The sequence below is a fragment of the Ostrea edulis genome, chromosome 5, assembly GCF_947568905.1.
Source record: "Ostrea edulis chromosome 5, xbOstEdul1.1, whole genome shotgun sequence".
In the NCBI taxonomy this organism is placed as follows: domain Eukaryota; kingdom Metazoa; phylum Mollusca; class Bivalvia; order Ostreida; family Ostreidae; genus Ostrea; species Ostrea edulis.
The window spans coordinates 30,058,942-30,080,864 of NC_079168.1; the positions used below are offsets into that span (position 1 = coordinate 30,058,942).

Below are 21,923 nucleotides of genomic sequence, written 5' to 3' on the forward strand. Positions count from 1 at the left end.
GATGACCTGGACCGGTAAATGTCCTAGTAAAAATAAACACGTGAAATCAAGAGAATGATGACGCGTATCTCTGTTATTTGAAAAACATGTGGATTGAAATTGCGCATACAAGTAGTTCAAACATTAATATATTCAAGGAGACGGGCACATTATACATATCACACGTAGTTTCTGATTTCTTAGGCATTTGAAGCGAATGGGTAATTTTTTTTATCTGAGTCAGAGTTAGGCACCTTTCTATTTTATGGTATCACAGAGTTCGGGCTCAAAAACGGCTTAGTCCCTGTCAGTGTGCTTTCAACATGTCCCTCACCATTTTAATGTTGACAAAAACCCAGTGATTGAAATTTTTAATTGTTATGCAACAGGAGTTCCATGTAACATTAAACGGAACCGTGGATTTCGGATGGAATGCCAAGACAGCACCTGGTTAAAACCAAATACTTTTTGTGCAGATGAACAGAAAATATTTTCGACACTGTTTATGAAAGTAAGATCTACTCGATTTTTTCCCATTAACAAATTCATGGTGATTTGCTAATCATTTATAAAAAGTAATTCCTTTTCGGAACTTTATGCAGATGCAAGAGAAATATTCCTTGACTTTTAATTTCACCAAGTTTTTGACTTTCGTATCGACATTAAGATCTTGCTCAAGGTAAAACTTTGGTACCAATGTGTAAAAAACCACTCAATTTCAAAACATCTGTAAGGTTTTCTTTTCCCGTGTTTTTTTTTTTTTTTTACAATATCATCTCTGCCACTGTAATTACACACACCAATGTACTGCTTGAAATGATTTATTTATTGATTGGGGAAATCAATATAACAAAAACATGGATTTAACAATTGAATGATAAATCAAAGTTAGTATTAACAGTGTTTTTCAGTTTAACGGCATTTGCTGTCAACCTCCCAGCTGTTAACGAACGGATCCACATCATTTACAGTTCGCCGTGATGATGTCATCATGTCGTCATACACTTCATTGTTGTTGGTTCCAAAAAGTCCACCTACTTTTCCGTGGTACCATCCACTTACAACGAGTTTAAGTTGATCTCTTGGAATGTTATAGTTGACGGTGAATCCACGGCCGTACACGTTAAAGGACTGCTCCTCTGAAACCACACTTAATTCTCCAGATCTGTATGGGGTGCTGATAATTTTTCCATCAACACGAAGCTGCAATAGAATTTAAAGTTTTGGAAATTGGTTAAGGATCTTAATTTTTTATGTCGGGGCAAAGGACGAATGATACCCAATTGAAATTCCATGCAAATAAATTTAATTGTTCAAAGAAATTCATACCTTTCCATTGGGGGCGATTTGTAGTTTCTGATTGGCTGTCATGATGATGAGTTGTTGTTTGTCTTTTCCGAGGAAATTCATGATGACAGAGAAATTTCCATCAGTGTAGTCTCGTGCTAGAACATATGAACATTTTCCAGAGAAAGCGTACTCCTCACCATCGAAGGTTGTGACGCGGTTGCCATTCAAAGTAGCAACAGCTGAAATAGAACGATGATATTAATTCATAACTGAATATATACCAATTACAACAATGAAATAACAAATTAATTCCAGAAGATATACATGTATTACGAAGACATTTCAGTACCTCTGAATGGTGGAATCCAGTTAGAAACATCAGAATCGGGAATGTACTCCGACAGAGATCCCCATTTGTTGGAATATTTTGGGACATAGGAGTGGAATCGATTGACATACTTGGTGACTGATATTTTAGGAAGTTCCCTCAAAGACGGCATAGCTACAGGCAGGTAAGTGTCCATTTGTATTTCCCCTGATTTTGGGTTGAAAACAGTAATCCTAGAGTTTTGAAGGTTGGAAATGGAATTCTTGAGAATCGCAAACTCCTCCTCAATGTCTTTTTTGATCATATCAAAGATGTTGGTCATGACAGATTTGATATTTTCCTCCACTTCCCAAAATTTGTATGCGTTTTTAGCCTACAAATGTATGAGATACATGTAATATATTCATTCCGAAACAGAGATTTAATATTGCGATTTTAAAATCTTACGATAAAAGCAAATTGTCCTAACCAGTTGATAACTTTGATCTCCAGCCTGTTTAATGGTTTTTAATACAGGTCCATTCATTCTAGAAGCGATTTGGTCCCTGGCATTGTAGATGGCGTTTGTATACTGACTAGCCATATCTGGCACTTCCATTTCACTAAGTGTTCTTGAATATACATCGTACTTTGATTTTAAGTACTCAGATACGTGGTTTCCTGATAATTTGGACACCGCAGCTTCAATGAGGAAGATGGAAATAATAAATAGAGGGAAAAGGTGCAACATAAGCATTCATTTAGATCAATATTAATCTAGTAATAAAAAATCTTAAAACTACCTTGGTATTTTTTCATAGAACTTTCAATGACAGCAGACAATTCAACAAACTGTTGTTCAATGAAATTCATCAGTTCAGCATAATTCTTGCTGCCTCTTGATTCCATCAGCTTAAAAACAAAACAGAAACAGTATACTTTCTGCATAATATCACCAAACATAGCATACAACTTTTGGGGAAAACATGTCTTACTGTAATTATTTCCTTGGTGGCCTCCACGTAAACGTTGTACGCTTCTTTACCGGGAAAATTCTGCCATTCAACAGGGTTGCTTTTAATTATCTTTCTGAAATGAAAGACAAACCGAATGTAAAATAATAAAGAAGTCTTCCAAGCTTTATTTCGTATTTTGTTGCAGTTGGATTGTGTTTTCTTTTCTCATTTCTTGAATGGTGTGTAGTGAAATACCTGATGAGTATCATATCAACAGTGGGATAGTTCTTTTCGATTTCAGTCATGATCTCCTCCATAAATTTACCATATGGGCGGTATCCCTCACTGGCAGCCTGACGGATCAAATTGTATTTGGAATTCAGTTCGTCACCCACGGCTTTGGCTGCTTCAGAGAAAGCGGTGTTCATTTGCCTGCTGGTCAGAGCTATCTTTCCAAGTCCAGATACCTTTGAATATGAAGATAAGAAATAAATTAGAGTGATTTCAAACACAAGAAAAGAGTCTAGCGAAATAGAAAAAAAAACTTTTCCTTATAAATGGAATCCAGGTATTACTTACTTTGAGATCCTGGATCATGGAAGGTCTCCAATGAATACGAGTGTGCAGGATTCTTGATGTATTCAATCTCATTGCTAGGAGATTATCTGTAATTCTACGAGAATTTTCATCTCGGTACACCTCGGCAAGAATGGCACTGTCGTTCACGTACTTAGCAATGAAGTGCAACACATTCGCTGGGTTATCTGAACAAACAAATATTTTGTTAATCTTTCAGAAAAAGTAACCAGTATATTGTCGAGAGTATCCAATGAAATTACACTTTACCTATGTCATAGTTAATTTGTGCATCCAGTAATTTGTTTTCAGGATCGAAAGTGATGCGAGAGTCAATTTCCTTTGTGTTATCGTACATGTTGCGCAAACTCAGTCTGTATGGTTTGGTTTCGATCTTTCCGGACATAATCATCGATTTAATGGGTGAGGTCACCTGGAATATAAAAGAATATTGCAAAACAATTACAACAAAATAGAAGCAAAGATATTGGAAGGAAGTCCATTAATTTAACCTACTATTTACCTCAACATTTATTTGGCGACGAAGGCTGTCGATTTCTCCCATCAGAGCAAAGTTTTTATTTATACGTTTCGATGTTAGGTAGTCAACCTTGATTCCGCTGGAGTACTTTTCATCTGACATTCCAACATGTGATTTAAACTGAACATCAACACTGCTGAAGATGTGCCTCAGTCCGAAGCTAAAGGTATAGTTTTTGTTGGATCCTCTTGAGATGTCCTCAATTCTGGAGTTGATGACAACGGTCTTGTCTTCGTCTTTAGAATATTTGAATTCTGTCTTCCCATCGAAAACAACGCTTCCTTGGTTCAGGGTCATTTCAGAGTCTAATTTCACATCCTTGTAAAAAAGAAACATTTAATATTTATCAGTTAGTAAAACAATTTTGATTCAGTCTTTAAATGTTCAAAAACGATATTTTCACAATTAATAGTAGTTACCTTGCCAATGCTTGGGATTTCAAAGGACACATCAGCTTTCATAGAGTCTCCTTGAGGAGTAAGGCTGGCACTGGCACCAATTTTCTTGGATGTGTCTCTGTCTGCATCCCACATTACAGACCCATCGATAGACTTCTTGCCATATTTATTCTGATAGGATCCAGACAAAGCAATGCTTCTCTCTGGAAATCTCAGCTTCAGGTTGTTTCCATTTTCATAGTTGCTTCGACTGTGGACTAGTGAATGTTCAGCATCGATTCCAAAAATTTGAGAATCATCAATAAGGATATCCCATGACGAAAGCATGCGGGAAGATGACATTTCTCCTGATCCCTTGATTTCAACGGATTTGGATGGTGTGGAAACTTTAACTGTAACTTCTTTTCTCTGATTATAAGAATCGGTGACATATTTAGTTTCAAATTTCGCTTGTCTCTCTGTTGATGCTGTGTCCAAGTTAATGGAAACAAGGGCATATTTGACGGACTCGGACATCTCTGCTTCCCCATCGAATTTCATTGGTTGTGGCTCTCTCATCACGAAAGACATAGAGTGTTTTGAATCTTTAGCATAAGCAAATTCCGTGTCCAGTAATTTTTCATCATTAATTTCGGCAAGGAGGGATTGTTTGGCAGAGTCGCTGGATTTTTCGCTGCTTCCTTGGATGTTAAGACTTCTCAATTTGCTAAAGGGGGTGCTGATTGTTAGTCCAGCTTTGTGGGTGGTGATTCTCCATGTCTCACTTGTGGAATAGGTTGCATCAGACACAATGGTATGTCCTTTCATCCATGAGGCTTTCATGTGGTTTCTGTATTCATTGCCATTTTTATCGTTTTTAACACTGAACCTGACGTTTTCAAGTCCACTAATATCACTGTTGAACTCAAATGAGCTGTCGATATCTGACATAGACATGTATCTGAATCTAGCATCAGATTTTGCATTTCCAATCGATGTTTGTACATTGACACTAGTGGTGAAGTCCAGGGGACGTCCGTTGTGAGAAACCATCAGTTTTGTGGATTTCAAACCAGAAAACGGAGTAGATAAAGCAACATTGAATGACATAGGTGTTGATTCAAGATCGATCGTAGACTGCAAATTGATGGTATGGTCTTCCCTAGACAAGGTCATTTCGGAGTTGTATTTTCTTCCAGTTGTGGTAGTTTTGACAGTTGCTTTCAGATTTTTCATACCATCGAATGGCGATTTGAAAAGGATATCTACTTCCATTGGACTGAGGGAGACCTTCCATGCAGCTCTGATATGTTGATCGTTGCCGTATCCAACAGAAACAATTGATTCGATGCTGTTCCTGTTTGCCCCATGTTTTACAGTAAGCTTTGTTTGCTCAAATCCACTGAATGGGGTTTTAATAACCAAGATAGAGCTGATGCGACGCCAGTTTCGCCTGAAAAAATTAAGTGTTCCCTCCATTTTCCCCGTGTTTTCATGCTGGAAATCAGCGCTTGTTCTAAACTGGTCAAGGTCCCCGCTATGTGAAAATTTAGCATCAATATTACGAAGGTATGGTACCGGTGATTTGACTGACAGTGAGCCCTCAATAGCGTCTGTGTTTTTGAACTGTACTGATACAATTGCTTCCTCAGTTCCATACCTTGTGGAGAAATCGGTCTTGAAGTCACCAAGTGTTCCCTCATGATGTAGTTTGGTCATTGTAGTGGAAGATATTCCGTCTATGGTGTATGTAGTTGTCGCTGTGAAGTCAACCAACGAAGCATCATTGTACTGTAAAGTATTTGTTTGACTGAAACTGTATTGACTTCCAACGGAAAAGTCCGTTTGTGATTGAAATATACCGTTATCTGACGACTGTGTGTACGTGGTAGAGATATCATTATAAGGACTTTGGAGTTTCAAGGAGTGTTCTCGTGAAGAATCGCTGACTATGTTACGCAATGAGACTGATACAGTTTGGGAGGATCCATAGACAAGGTTGCTGGACACTTGTAAGTTTTCCAAAGCTCCATCTTTGTTCAATGTAAAAACTGTAGATTCGAAACCAGTGAAAGGAGTCTTAAGAGACATTGAGACTGATACTGCGTCAGAGGTATCCAAGGAGCTATCGAATTCGATCTTTTTTATATTGTTTCCAACTTCCAAATGAGTAGTGTATCCATTGGAGGACCATGTGTTTGATGTTGAAGCACTCAAAACTTCAAAATCATTGATAGGGGTCTTCATGTTAAAGTTGGCGTTCAGGCTTGAATCTCGAAGAGAGACAGATAGATCGGCTTCTAATTTTTGATTGCGGAATGTTCCCTCCAGATGGGAAATGATGTCCCGTGATGTCAGCTCATGGGTGAACTTCATGTTTTGTTTCTCAAATCCCACGAAAGGCGTCTTTACGACGAGATTGGCTGACATTTGGGGTTGAAGATCAAAACTGATGTCACTTTCAATTTTCTTTCTATTAAAGTTTCCTTCGGCATGTCCTCGAAGACCATCGGAAGATTTTACAATATCGACACTGAAATCCTGCTCTTCGAAATCTTTGAATGGGGTTTTCAGAGATACCTTAAACTCCTTCTTTAATCCATTAATGACAGTGAGATCAAATTCAGATTTCTCTTGGTTGAAAAGTACTTCGACGTGTGTTTGGCAACCCTCACCTGTAGTGTCATGAGAGAACAAAACTTCTTGTTCCTGATAACCTAAGAAAGGTGTTCTTACTGCAATATTTCCCTCCATTTTTCTGTTGTTTCTAAATGAGATGTCCATTTCTACAGTTTTTCGCATGAGTGTTCCTTCCACTTGAATTTTTGGTCCTTTCTTAATAAACTTAATGTTCTGATTCTCCAAATCAGTAAACGGCGTTTTGATCGAGAGACTCCCTTTCTTTGCTGAAAGTTCGCCATCAACTTCAATTGATTTTTGCCTGTAGCTGCCTTGTGCATGGACTTTCTTATCATCAAATGTAAAGCTTAAACTTTGGGTCTCAAAACCTTTGAGAGTCGATTTAAGAGACAACAATCCTTGATTGGATGAGAGCTCGCCGTTAAACTCGATCGTTTCTTGCATGACTGACACGATGGCATGAACCTTACCACTTTCAACTCTGAAGGAAAGTCTCTGACTTTCGAAACCAGTGTATGGAGTAATGATTTGCAGATCTACGTCAACAATTGTATCGATATTCAAACTGGCTGTAAGTTCAATCTTCTTCCTCTGGTAGGTAACTTCTGCACGCGTTTGATACCCACGAAGGGTTCTCTCGTTATCTATGGAAATTGCTTGTTCTTCAAATCCTGGGAAAGGTGTTTTTAATGAAAGCGTGTGTTGGATTCCATTTCTGGTGAAAATGGAGTACTCGAGCTGAACAATCTTTCCTCTAAATGTTCCCTTTACTTGAAGGGTCTCTCCGTTTACAGTGAAGAGTATTTCTTGTGTTTCGAATCCTTCAAATGGAGTCCTTATCAATAGATTACCCGCCTCAAAATCCACATTTGCATCGACTTCCACTTTCTTGCCACGGGCTGAAGCCTCGAAATGCGATTGGATGCCAGTCTTTTCAAAACTGTGGACAAAGGATGCTGATTGCTTTTCGTAGCCAGAGTATGGTGTTGTGATTATGACAGAACTAGTCGAACCTGGTCTTTTGTTCAATGTAGCCTCAACAGAAATTTCATCCTTTTCAATTCCGACTTTGGCAACACTCGAGATACCATTAGCATTTACTTCATGGTTGAAAGAAGCGGTAAACATGTTCATTCCTGCTATCGGAGTTTTGATAGTTGCACTTGCAGATATGGATTTCTTGTTGTTGAAGGCGGTATCCATTTCAACTGTTTTACCTCTCATAGTTCCTTCCACATGATTTCTGAATCCCCATCCAGAGCTGATATGGTTAAAGGCCAATTTCATTTCCTCAAACCCATTGAAAGGAGTTTTCAACACAATGCTACCTTGGAGTGGCGTTTTGTCGAAGCTAAGATCTGCAGAAATACTCTTTTGACGGAAGGTAGCTTTAGTTGTCGTCTTTAATCCGGAGGAAGAAAGAGAGTAAGTAAAGTCAGCCTTAGATTCTCTAAATCCTTCAAACGGTGTTGTGATGATGAATTTACCACTCATTCCATCATCAAAAGCAATTTCAGCAGCACTGATGATAGATTTGTCTCCTGAATGCATGTTTATACTGCTTTTAATTTGGCCATCCTTGTTTTCGTGAGTGAACGAGGCACCACTAGTTTCACTGAATGGAGTTGATAATCTTACAGTTCCTTCTTTAATTCCATTATTAGAATAGGTAATATCTGCTTGAGTATTTTCTCCATTGACATTCAGTTCAGCGTGGGATTGCATGGAGCTTGTTGACTGTGCATGGGTGAAAGCTCCAGACAATTTTCCAGCTATGCTTTTGATGTTGAAAGATACAGAAATAGGTTTGAAGTCATAAGAAATATCAGCAGATAGCATTTCCTTTCCGGATAAACTGATTTTTCCATTGCATCTAAAGTTGTTCAGATCTCCATCATGGCGGAAATGAACTTGAACATCATCTAATTGACGGAGTGGAGTTTTCAAAGACATTTGTCCGCTGACTGACGACAGGACATCGAGGGAGGTGTCAATTTCTATTTGTTTTCTTCCACTATACGAAATTTCTCCTACAGTTTTAAAGTTTGTAACTGCTCCATTATGTTTCAGCATGACTTTGATATCTTCAGAGAATGGAGTTTTCAGAGTCACGAAGCCATTCATCCCACTGCGTCGATCGAGTCCGAAATTAGCTGTCACTTTCTTACCGTTGAAACTGCCTGAAGACTGGATATTGAAATTCTCTGAAGTACCATCTTGTGACACGGAGACTTGAATGTTCTTCACCACTGGACATTTTGATTTCAGGGAAGCTTCGAAGGATAACGAAGAAACGGTGTTAAAGGAAAGGTTTCCTTGGATTTTCTTCTCCCCGCCATAAGTCAATTCAGTGCCGCTCTTGAATCTCTGACCTGATCCAGCATGATTTAGTTTAAAAATGATATCATCAGAAGATGGCCGTTTGATGAAGCCATCAATGTTTACTTTTCTGTCGGTGTCTACGGTCAACTGAACTTCGGATTTCTGGCCTTCAAGTGAATAATCGGCATGACTGTTAAAATTCCATATTCCTCCATTATGTCGGAAGGAAAAGTCACTCTCTCGATAATCAGTAAACGGCGTGCGTATGGCCAGTGTTCCCTCAATTGGACCAAGGCTGTTAAAGGTCACGTCACCCTCCACTTTTTCACCATTAGCAGATACCTCAGCATGGCATTTGAAGTTGCTTATTCTTCCTGCATGGGAAAATGAAGCAGATAAACTGTTGATTTTTCCGAATGTGGTAGTCACTGCTGCTCTGCCAGAGATGTCGTTAGTTGAGTCGAACTCTGTTGTAAATATAATATTCTGTTTGCCATAATTCATTTGTACATCTGTCTTGAATTGTCTACTTGTACCCGAGTGTTTTATAGTGGCTTTCAGAGGTTTTGTGTAAATTGTATCTAAGATGAGTAATCCCTGCACCGGAGAGGACTTCAGAGAGAATCTTCCATCCAAAAGACTTTTACCTCCGTATTTGATTGTTGAAGAAGTAAACATAGGAGAACTTTTATGAAGAAAGGTACCCTCAATTGTTTTGATGTATGGCGACTTGACAATTACTTTTCCTTCCAGGTTGGCCAAAGAACTGAAATTCACGTCCATTTCAGATTTGTCGTTGTTGTGTTGAAATTGGAGATGGCTTCTGAAGTTGTTGAATGTTCCGTCATGCGAAATACTGCCTTTCAGACGATGCATGAATTGAAAAGGAGTTGTCAACTGCATATTTCCTTTGATGTGATCAATTACGTCCATGTCAATGTCACCGGTAAATTTCTTGTTGGACCCATCAGACCCTTCGGCATGGATTTGGAACTTCTTCCATGTGCCTTTGTGAGAAAACGATCCTTGTAGCATTTCATAATCTTTGAACGGTGTTTGGACTGACATTTCAACTGAAATATCAGACTCAAAATCCATTTTCAGGCTCGAGGCAATTCTCTTTTTATTCAGGAACATGATATTTACTTGGTTGTTGAAATTTTGTAAGGACCCATCATGTGTCACGGACAGTTCAGTATTTTCAAACTTCCTGAATGGAGTTTGAAGTGCAATTGAGACAGCGATCTTTGGATCTATGGTGAATATAATATCTCCATTATATAGTTTCTTCTTTCCTAATGTTACTTCTCCGTGACATTTAAAATCACGAAGAGTCCCTTGATGAGAAAGGATGACTCCTGCCTTTTTCAGTCCCTTAAACGGTGTTTCAAAGGAAATATCAGCTTTGAAATTTGGTCGGATAGACATCTTAAGATCTGCAGTGATAAATTCCTTTCCAATTGAACCACGAACGCTTGTTTTGAAACTCCTCTTATTTCCGCTGAACTTCCAGATTCCCTTCATCTTCTTGTACCCGGGAATTGGGGTGGCCATGTTGACAATAACAACAGAAGCTGATCCTCGTTTCATGGTAATATCGGCTGTATATTTGTTTCCTTTGCCTAGAAGTGCGTTTGTAATTACTCTCATATTCGTTGGTTTACCTTTCTTGACAAGAGTAAGTGTGATGGTTTCGGTGAATGGATTTTGAATCTGAATTTTTGCTTTAGTGTTCTTCTTATTTACCAAATCCGCATTCAATTTAAACTGCATTTTCTTGTCTACTTTTACAGCACCTGTCGTTGAAAAGCCTGAAAGATATCCGGAGTGTTTGAATGTTGCTGATACATCCTTATGGAATGGCGTTTTTAGTGTAGCTGATCCAATCAATTTCTTTCCGTTTGAGAATGCAACAGATGTTTCATATATAACCTTTCTTCCTTTTTTCAGTGACGCACTGGTATCGAAAGTCTTAAGTGAGCCTTCGTGAGAAAATGCAGCCGTCATATCATCCACAAAGGAAGATTTGAATTCCAAAGATCCGATAGTCTTCTTTGCATTTTTGAACATTGCAGTGATTGACCCTTTATGTTTACCATATTTAGCATCGGCAGTGATTTTGAAGTCCTTAACTTTACCAGCATGTGAAAAAGATGTTGCAAAGTCATCTGTGACTGGAGAGTCAAATGATAAGGACCCTGTCCATGTTTTGGCGAGTGAAAGCTTAGCATTGGCCTCGTACTTCTTGGATTTGCCATACTGAAATTCAGCCTGAGATACAAAATCTGTCATTTCTCCTTTATGCTGGAATGACGCTCTCATGTCTTCTGACAAAGGGGATTTGATGCTAATACTACCCGTTTGTTGGCTATATTTGGCATCCAATTCATATTTCTTTCCTCTGCCATATAAAGCATCCAAATGTGAGCTAAAATCGGATATGGTACCCATATGTTTGAAAGAAGCGGCTATATCATCATGGAGTGGAGATTTAATCAAAATACTACCAGCTGATTTGCCATAATTTCCAGTAATTTCGTATTTCTTTGACTTTCCATACTGCATTTCAGCGTGGGAAGAGAATTGGGAAATGGACCCTTCGTGGTTGAATGCAGCAATAAAATCTTTTGCAAAGGGAGATCTTAGTACCAAAGTTCCTTCTAACTTCTTATCATTGGAAAAGGTTAAGTCTCCTTGAATTTTCTTTCCTCGGGTGTATTCAATCTCACCATGACATTGGAATTGACGACTATTGCCGGTATGACGAATCAATGCTGCAGAATAGGGAAGCTCTTGGAAAGGTGTTGTGAGAGCAATACTGCCTTCAAGATTTTGAAGATTTGGGCGTAAAGTAGACTCCACCTTAATTGTTTTACCTGGCAAATATTCAATACTCAGTTCGGTAACTTTCTTTGCCTTTTGGTCATTATGTGTAAATGAGACACTGCTTTGTTTATACTGCTCAAATGGGGTTTTGACCTGGATGCTTGCTATTATTCCACCGTATGAACTCCATTGAGAAGTAACGGACATAGCTCCAACTAAAGGATCGACCATCAAATTAGCACTGGTATGGAATGATTTGGAATTGCCTGAGAACTCGGCACCAATGGTCATTTTGCGAAGATTTCTATGTGGTGTCGTTAAAACAGTGTTAAAACTCTTCTTGTTATTCCATTGTCCACGATTTTCCATCGTGATGGAATCTCCAGATGGTAGGACGATGGATGATCTTGTAACAGTTTCACCTCTTTCGTTGGATTGGTCCATACTAAGCTTCAACTTTTCTACTCCAGGTATCTGACTTACTAGTTCGACTCTTCCGCTCATCAGTCCAGTTGGAAGGAAATCAAAATGTCCATCTATCATACCAAGGGATTTCTTGTTAGAAAGATATTCAACTTTACCTGTTAGAGGATAGCGATCATATTGAGAGGAGATTGACAGGCTCTTAGTGTCTCCATGGCATGAAAGAGTGTGACTTGATGTAGCAACTCCGTTGTGTCGTTTATAGATGTTCACCAAAGAGAGGACTTTCCTTCCTTTACTACTGTAATTGATCTGGTTATCGATCATTCCAACACCGTGTTCATGCGAAATCGTCAGAGCAATGTCTTCAGCAATGCTAAAGGGAGAACGCAAAGTTGTATCGAAAGATAGTGTTCCACGTGGAATTGACATACTCTGCTTTGCATTTACACTGAAGTCAACGATGCTACCATCGGATCCAAATTTGAAAATAGTTTGGATCTCTTCAAATGTGTTTCTGTGAGCCCAGGAGGATTCTACTTGTCTTGATGGACTGCTTAGCTTGACATTGCCACTGCTCTGTAAATTCCATCCATTTCGAAAATGCATTACCTTTCCAAGGTAGCTGTAAGTGTTTCCGTTGTGCTCGAAAGTAAGGCTATTTTCAAATCTCTTTCCGGTGTCAACATGTTTTGCAGCAAGGTAGAGAGATGCTATTTGTTGCAGAGTTGATTTCAGACTCAGTCTTCCTGTGATATCTCTGGAAGAAGACGTCGTTTGGTCAGCAGCAAGCATATCCGCTTGAAGGAAATCCTTGTTCCAAGACAATTTGATCATACTTTCAATTCGTCCGGTCTTCTTGTGCTTCATTTCGACTCCAGATCTTTCAAATCCTGGAACTGGTGTTTTTAAATCAAGACTTGCTTCAAAATCATCCCATTGCAATGGCCGTTTCACGGAGAGGGTGGAAGACATGCGCTTCATTGGTTTCCAGTCAATCTCTATGTTTGTCGAAGATTGTGTTTTGTCAAGTTGATGACCAGCATTGATATTAATGGATTTGTAGTCTTTGAATGGAGATGCAATTTTCAGACCAGCCTTGTAGCCATTCTTTTCCTTACCAAACATAGAGTCTACGGAAACTTTCTTTTTATTCCATTCAGCATGGGCATGGGTAGTATATTTAGCTCCACTCTGGTGTTTCAGATTAATACTGCCCGATCCCAAAGGACTTACTTTTGAAATTGTAGCTTCCAAGTTCTCAATTCCTTCAAAGGTAATGTCGCCTTGTAGCATCAGTTGTTTTGAAGGGTCTTTATTTGCATCCCATTTAACATCCAATTTGCTGGAGTACACTGGCGATTTCATTCGAGTGTCAAACTCCGCTATGATTTTGCGGGCGGGATTTTCGATATCAGCTGCCAACTGGATTTTAGATCCAGGACGGACCAGAGAGGACAGGGAAACTGCATATTTTGTTTTGCCATATTGAACTTCAGAGTTGGCCTGTAGATTTGTAGGAATGAGTCTGTACTGTCCTGAGACAGTCAACATTTCGTAGGAGGGAATGTTGAAAGAGGTAGAGATGTCGTATTCCTTTACTGCAACTTGGCGTACCTTTGTTTGGATGACGCATTTCTTTCCGTTTTCCAGTTGAATTGTGATAACGTTGCTGCATTTCTTGGCGTTGGTTTGATCAAAGATATTGCTGATGACAATATCTCTGCCTGGAATAGAAATGCCTAGTTTACCTACCAGACTTCTAAATTTCTTGGATTTGTCTTTAAGCTCCAAAGAAGCACTGTAGGAGGATTTCGTGTCAAAGAGGACATCCAAGGAAGAATCAATTGATTTGGAAGTCTGAACATGTTTTCCTTTCATTTGATAGTTCACACCCTGTAAGTATATAAAAAATCAATATTGATATCTCAAGAAAACTAGGAACATAGTACTGAATATTGAATTAAATGATATGGAAGCAAACCCTGGTACTTGGGATTTTACTTACAAGGTACGGGAAGATGAATTTGGTGTTAGCGTCAAGATTGAACTTCTTCTGTTTCTTATTCAGAATATGATTCATTGCAGTGGCAATCTCAATCCGCTTCTTCATATCTTTCTTGTTTGCTCCGTATTGAACAATGACAGTGGCCTCGGAGTGTTTCCAGTTCTTGCTGATATCGAAGTTGACGTTGACGTTGCAGTCAGATTGCTGTTTGAAGCTCAGAATCCTGAATCAAATAACATTTTTAATTGAAAAACATTTAAATATATCTCATGCGTATTGCATGCAGCCTATATATATATATATATATATATATATATATATATATATATATATGATTTGTAAAATATCAGTATTTATGGATACAAATTTTTGCCCTAATCCGGAGTTATTTTAATCTTACATGTTTCCTTTTGCAGCTGAAAGGCTCTTCGTGTTGGCAACATTAAGTTTTCCATTTAGAGTGACCCTGTCTCTTTTGACACGGGGAATGACGTAATCAAGTGTTGATCGTACTATGGCTATTTTCTTATTTTTCAACAGGAACATGGAAGTTAACTTTGTTGTTAAGATGGGAGATTTGATGTCGATTTTGGATCGTATTCCTGTACTCTTTTTGTTACTAGCATCTCTCAGTTGAACTGGAACGATAGATGAACATTTGTGAGTATACTGAAGTCAGATAAAAGCTAGCGAAAGTATCATCTAACATTGACTATTTCTGCATGATTAACTTACCGAAGAATTTCATGGGTTTGGAAACGATGCGATCAACGGTTAAATCGACCTTTAAAGCCTTTCCGCTTCTGTATTCAGCTGAACCTCCAAAGCTTATGAGTTCCTTTTCAGGTGTTTTGATGGATAGATATGGTCTATACTTAGCAGCTTTCTTAGTAGCATATTTCTGAACTCTGGACTCAATCACATACTCTTTCTTCTTCTCAAAGCTGATACTGGCTTTAGCTAACACCACCACGCGCTTTGTAGCATAATTTACTGAAACGAAATATATAATCCTGAAAGTTTAGGCCATCAATCCGAGAGAAAAAAAACCCCGAAAATAATTGTAAAGAAACGTGATTAAGAAGTGACAATTTTTCAAAGTGTGAACTAAATATTACCTGAAATCTTAATTGGTTGTTTGGATACTCCGCTTAACACCAAATTAGCGTCTAAAACTTTCATTCCTTCGTAGTTGATTCCTCCTTTAAGTTGGATGGGTTTCATTTTGGGAGCAGATATCTCCACATTAGGTGTATAAGTATAAGAGTTACCCTTCCTCTTTTTTGCCAGTTCTGCAACTACTGAGTATTCCCTCTTATTGTGGACGAATTTTCCACTAACATGTTTCAGATTTTTTTGATTCTGGAGTTTACCTATGTTAAACATTCAAAGAGTATTGTGAATTATGTCTGTCAAACGGGGATTATAATTCATTGTATATTAGCTTGATATTTTGTAGCATACCTGTAAAGGCATATTTACTCCATGGTGACTGTAAACCAAGCTGAATTTTAGAGTCCGCTTTGTTCAGAAGAAATTCTGCGGAAAGAGCCCTGTCAATTCGTGATCCTGGTGTGTCAAAAGCCATACGGATGTTAACGTCCTTCTTGCTCTAGTGACAGAAAATAATGATACAAATTTGGGTTCGTTTCCTCAAAAGAGAAATAATTGTCAATGCTATAACTGTACGTGTGGAAAACATAAATACTTTACCGAGGTAAACCTAGCCTCTATATTATATGACTTGTGCGAATCAGCTTTCAACAGGGATAGATCAATATTCACTGGTCCAGTCAGAGGGAAGTACGGGGCGTTGGCATCAAGAGATGCATTGGGAAATTGAATTTCTCCGCACAATTTCAGTCCAGTGACTTTGGAAAGACGGGATCCAGTGCATGTTTTGTGAGTCTGCCTATTTTTTGTGATCATTTTTTGTTCTTTTTCCGCATCTCGGTGAACAGTAAAGAAAGCAGTCCTACAAATATTTCATTTCAAAAAAATTCCCTTTTTGCTCTGTAAATACTTGTAATCAGTCAATAAATAGCAATCTTAGAAAATACCGTACTTCAGGCTAAATATTTCCATTTTGTCTTTCGGCATGTCCAAGTTGGCATTGAAAATTTTTCCATCTTGCAATTCTAAATGACCTTTTAGCAGCGTGCTGGAGTGAACAGTTGACACCATTTTCAATCCGCTCTTTGTCACAAAAGCATCGACACTCATCATACTAGAGATCTCGACTGCAGCACTACAAACAAAATATTATATATATTCTCAATTTAGTGTATTAGTGTATCATTCTTTTGTTATCTGGATGAAATGTACGTTGCAATGCGAGTTTTACTTAAATGTCACAGATAGATAAGACGATTTGTTTGAAGGCAAAAGCAATGCTCTAACCTGGGTTGAATTGATCCACTAATAAGAAGACTACTCGGACTTGTACCCAGCTTTCGGAGATCAGCCTTTCCGGAGGCTTTCATGTCAATTGTGGCTGTTCCGTTAATTGTCAAATTCAATGGGAATCCAGCACTGGTTGGAATAATCATGGAAGTGTCCAAGAACATGATGTTCTGTGTGAAGGAATAGTCGTGGTTTTTAGACATGCTGATCAACATCTCTAGAATGTTGAAACTATCTCCACTCAAAAGACTCTCAAATCCGTTGAAACTGTTGTAGGATAATTCGTTTCCAAACATTCGCATGTATAGAGCTCCTTTTAGTTGATCCATTCCCATACCGAACTACATGTATAAAATAAACCTTGTATATGATCTTTTCAGAGAGTTAAAAATATCCAAAAAGTCACATAAAAAGAATATGAATGTAAAATGTAAAAATGTATACCTGGCTGTCGATTTTCTTCATTTTCTTGGCATCAATACCTTTAACAACCTGGCTGGTTGCCTTCTTGACATCCTTTTCGGTAAAATACCCATTGGGTCCAAAGTAGGATTCCAAGAAAAACTCCAGACCTTCAACTCGTCCTCCTATTTCAAGAATGTTAACAGATCTTCCGAACAAGTCTACTGTCAGGTTAGCCATCAGTGATCGCGGAATGAATGATTTCGACGACCAGATCAAATTACTTTCAACTGAAGCCCCTGTGTTGATTTTCTCGAGGAAGAAGGATCCTTCGTAATTTCTAGAAAACTTTCTCTTGTCCATATCAAATTCTTTTTTCAGGTACTCGTTTTCCAGGATGGATCTGATGTCCTGTTTCAGTGGACTGGAGGATTCCATCAGATTTGTGAGATGAGACCAGATGAAAGAACCGACTTGGTTAACCTCTTCTTTCTCCAGAGCGTATTGAAACGTAGACAGAATGCTTTTAGATGGACATTGCATCAGGGCCAAGTAGGCGGCTATTCTTAATTCAGAGTCTTCTTCTTTGTCATTGAAAACTTTCAAAGCCTGACTTCTCTGTAATGAAGAATCGTCGTAATATTAGAAGTCATTTATACTAGTTTTGTTTGTACATATTTTCATTCAATGTCCTAAATTAATTAATATAGTACGTACGTCATTCTCACAAGATGCACGACGGAAGGCCTCGATTGCAGCAATTCGTACTTCAATTGGGTTGTCTTTTCGGGAGATGCAGCTGTTGAGTGTTGCAGTAGCTGAGCTAATGTAACCAGAATTCCCAAGAGCGCGAAGCGTCAAGATGATCTGAAAAATAATAAACGAAAGCAGATGAAAAATGAAAAGATGAAAATGCAATATTGATATTAATCAAGGATTACTTCTCAAAATGGTTCAAAATCATACTAACATTGTCTTTGTTGTTTTCGTCAACGTAGCAGCCGTATCCAATTTTATCCTCCAGAGCAGAAATGACATTAGCGATGTCCAAATCGTTTTCACAAGCAGCGTTCTTGCAATAGGTGTTGACTAAGGAGCTCACAGCCAGCAATGCCTTACCATTCTTCTTCAGAAGAGGCTGTGATGGAGACAAGTGTTAGAATATTTCTTTCATATGAAATAAAGATAATGTATTTTCACATGTACAAATTCTTACCAAGACTTCTCTGATCATATCCTTCGAAGGACTTTGGATAAAGGCCAAGGTCGTCAACCACATGTCGGCCTCCATTCCTGTCACCTCATTGTCGTTGATCATTTTGGTAAGCATGACAACAGAGGCTGATGTTCCAACCATGGGAACTGCATCCATGAAAAACTTTCTGGAATAGTTATTGAAACATTTAATTATATCAATATAATACAAGTAACGTAATGTTTTATAATAAGACAGTTGCTTTGAGAGAGATTTACATGTTACCTGACTTTCTGGTTGTTGTCACTGCAAAGTGTACCACTCTGTATGTTTGAATAAACGTCATTCAGAGTTTGAGAGTCGGCTGCTCGCATGATATACACAAGATCGGAGAAAAGACGAGGTGTCTCAGGGCGAATATCCTCCTTTGTTTGGATGCAAATATTGACCAATTGTCTTTCAATGTCTTTGCGAGTTTTCATGCTACTGGCAGCATCTGAGTAGTGCTCAAAGTTCATGTCAGTCTTCCTGCTCACAGATCCTGTCAAAATTGAAAAGAATTCAGTTAGGTTGAACATATTCACATTGATCACTGCTTTTCAAGCAACGTAGTGTACCAATATTGAACTTACTTGCTGATGATACTCCACTTTTCTCGGTCGTGTATTTCAGTGTCTGTCTGCTCTCTGTGATAGCGCCACTTGATTCTCGTGAAAACGGTCTAAACAGATGCTGTTCTGTACAGGAAGATCCTTTCAGGATTCCAGATTTGCTAATTTCCTGCTGGCAAGAGTGACTACTCTTCATGACAGGCAAAGACTGGATTTCCTAAAGAGAAGGAACCGAGTGTATGATAATTGCATCAGTGAAAGGAAATGACACTAAACAACAACTAAACCATAAACAGAACCCGATATCCTACCGATGGAACTCTGTATGGTGTTCCTTGCAGAGCTGTTTGGAATCCTTGGCGTTCTGTGCAGCCTAAAAGATTCTTGTGCTTCTTAATGGTCACGGTGTACCACCCATTCTCGGACACTGTGTAGTCAGCATCACATGTTCCTGTCACGTCAGCCTGGAATTAATGTACAGATATTCATATCGATTTCTCATGCTTATATCCGTGTCGCTTTCTCTTCATCACTTAGTTAAGATGAAAAAAAAAACCAATAAACTGTCTTTGATGCTTACCTCCTTGACTTTCTGGTCAACCTGTAGATCTTCCATTGTGTTTTGAATGAGGGAAAGGATACCTCGTTTGATGTTGAGAACCCAGGTCTTCTCACTCTCAGTTGGACACAGAGACTCAATGCGACCATCTTGGAAAGAGAATCTCAGTGAATTCTCCTCCAACTGTTTGCTGAATTCTCCGGACATGGCTGACAGGACAAAATTTTCTGGTGACTCGGGGTTTCGCTCGTGAAGCTGTACATTCTTGACCTTCAGAACAAGGTCACACTTTGACAGAACTTCCACTTGAACTTTGGTGGTCATTTTCATTCCCGATTTCCCTTCAGACGCCCCCTGAATGAGAGTGGTTGTGTCCACATCGTAGTCGTATTCGTAAGTAGTTCCAGGTTGATATCCGAATTTTGTAGAGTCTGAAAAAGGAATGATTTATGCTCTAACTGTCATGTCCCGAATATTTTGCAGAAAATACTACACAGCAATCGTAGACATAATGAGAACACAAAGTTCAATATGTACCTGTGCATGTTGTTGAGCATGTATCACCTGATGCTATATCATTTATAGGTCCTGTAGATTAGAAAGAAAAAGCATAGGTATGTATGAAAAAGTAAAATAGAAAAAGTGAAATTAGAGTAATTAATGTTGAATTTTATAGATCGTCATTATCAAGTTCCAGGTTGAAAATGTTAGAATAAAATTGACTTTACATGTATATTATAACAATCTTTACGTTGCTAAATATATAGTCAAGTTAATTTTAGATAACTACGAGATATATCGTGTTTAAATATTTTAACACAGAGTACTATGTTGGAGTAGGTAGATGGTTAGTGTAATTATAAAAAAGTCTTTGTTCACGCACTAAACTAATCACAAGTTCTTAAAATGTTATTGCTTTAGTGTGCATTACAGGGCAAGGTTCAAAGTCAACAAACATGTTCACTACTTTCCATATGAACAACAATCATTACACGACACAATCGTAATAAACATTCCTACACACGACTGGGAGTCAGTTGATGTACTTTACATATTGTTAACTAATTAATGAAATTCAAATAATACAATATCATGCAACATCATGATAATTGAACACTTGTCAAAAATATGTTTTAATGAGATATACATTTTATATACATGTACACATGCCTACATACGATTTGTAGTCGGCTGATTTTAACTTGAGATATTGTTAACTAACGAGTATGATTTAAATATGATATTATGTAAGATCATAATAATTCAACACTTGTAAAAAGTACATATGTTTATGAGATATCTATCCAAATATAAATGCCCAAACACGATTATGACTCATTTTAATGCAAGTATTATTAAGTAATGAGTGTAATCTAAATAATACAATATTATATATAAAAAGGTTCAACACTAGTGAAAAGTACATGTTATTATGAAATGTATTTCATCTTGATTAAAGAAAGACAGAGAACAATCATAAACCAGAAAGTTATTTAAAATTTTTTAAAATGATAATAGTATATTCTGTTTGATTTCAATCGAATCATATCTCTTAATGATATCATAATTTATATACTAAAAATAAGATTTAAGAACTTACCCGCCCATATTCCTGCCGTTAAGGCTAGAAGTAAAAGTAACGTTCGCTCCATCGTGGGAGCTTGACGGTTGCTTTTCTGTGTTTTAGTATCTGGATTGTACGGTCGTGAATTTATACTAATCCAGTGAGAGTAAAGTACGATGATAAGAAATGATGACGAGGGGACACCAGTCCTGATACTAATTGTGTGTATGTAGCGTTATCAGATCTTTGGTACAAAGTTTTCATCAATTCAAATAATAGCGTTTATCGACAAATTCAATTCATTATAGAGATACTGCATATCAAATATAAATTACTAATCTGTGGTGCAATCGGAAGTTAATTGCAGTTTTTGCGTTCGTACAAACTTACGTACCACAAGCTAAAATGTTTAGAATTCTTTCAAATTCTGCTATCTATTTTGTAATTTGTCGGAAAATTTTGAGTGCTTCTTTCTGAATGGTATTTTATATAGTAAATATTTTATACAAATATTATAGACTTGTGTATAGAAAAAATTCCACTCTTTTCCTTTTTTTAGAATTCCATTTTCCACTTTCAGTAAATACGAGTTACGTTAAAAATACTAAGATACTAACTACATAAGTATAATTGATTAGCTTTTAGAGCTAGTAGTGAATTATATTAGAGTTGAACAACCTTTTTATAGAACTGATGCGATTTATCCTCTTTTGTTTACAATACTAAATATCATTACATCGTTAATATCTACTCTGGTGATCACTATCAAGCTTTCATTTTCTATAGCTACTTTTGTATAAACTTTCATTTAATGTTTTAAATAGATACAAGTTTTATTTAATCTTGAGACAATTATTTATTGTAAGTTAGGTCGACTTTACCGCGGAACGGCTTAAGAAGGGCACATTTTATTCACGTCTAATTCTAGAAGTGCACAGTTGTTT

At 37.8% G+C, this 21,923-nt stretch overlaps 1 protein-coding gene and 1 long non-coding RNA gene across 2 annotated transcripts; one reads left to right on the forward strand and one right to left on the reverse strand.

Annotated features, from left to right (window-relative positions):
• Positions 1–784: 784 nt before the first annotated feature.
• On the reverse strand, positions 785–21,094 carry LOC130054812 (uncharacterized). The gene is made up of 29 exons (XM_056165725.1): positions 21,016–21,094; positions 19,953–20,003; positions 19,437–19,846; positions 19,168–19,320; positions 18,878–19,073; positions 18,531–18,786; positions 18,267–18,432; positions 18,021–18,188; positions 17,768–17,917; positions 17,093–17,668; positions 16,646–16,989; positions 16,311–16,493; positions 15,959–16,220; positions 15,710–15,857; positions 15,364–15,618; positions 14,981–15,238; positions 14,646–14,883; positions 14,246–14,468; positions 4,069–14,133; positions 3,632–3,967; positions 3,379–3,541; positions 3,112–3,296; positions 2,788–2,999; positions 2,572–2,665; positions 2,380–2,488; positions 2,067–2,278; positions 1,619–1,970; positions 1,309–1,508; positions 785–1,182 (listed from the first exon to the last, which is right to left on the reverse strand). The coding sequence occupies exons 1-29, from the start codon at positions 21,065–21,067 to the stop codon at positions 892–894; spliced, it is 16,308 nt and encodes a 5,435-aa protein (XP_056021700.1). The 5' UTR covers positions 21,068–21,094; the 3' UTR covers positions 785–891.
• LOC130054814 (uncharacterized) lies at positions 17,511–18,706 on the forward strand. The gene is made up of 2 exons (XR_008803152.1): positions 17,511–17,602; positions 17,761–18,706. It is a non-coding gene; the product is annotated as an uncharacterized LOC130054814 (long non-coding RNA).
• Positions 21,095–21,923: the final 829 nt, after the last annotated feature.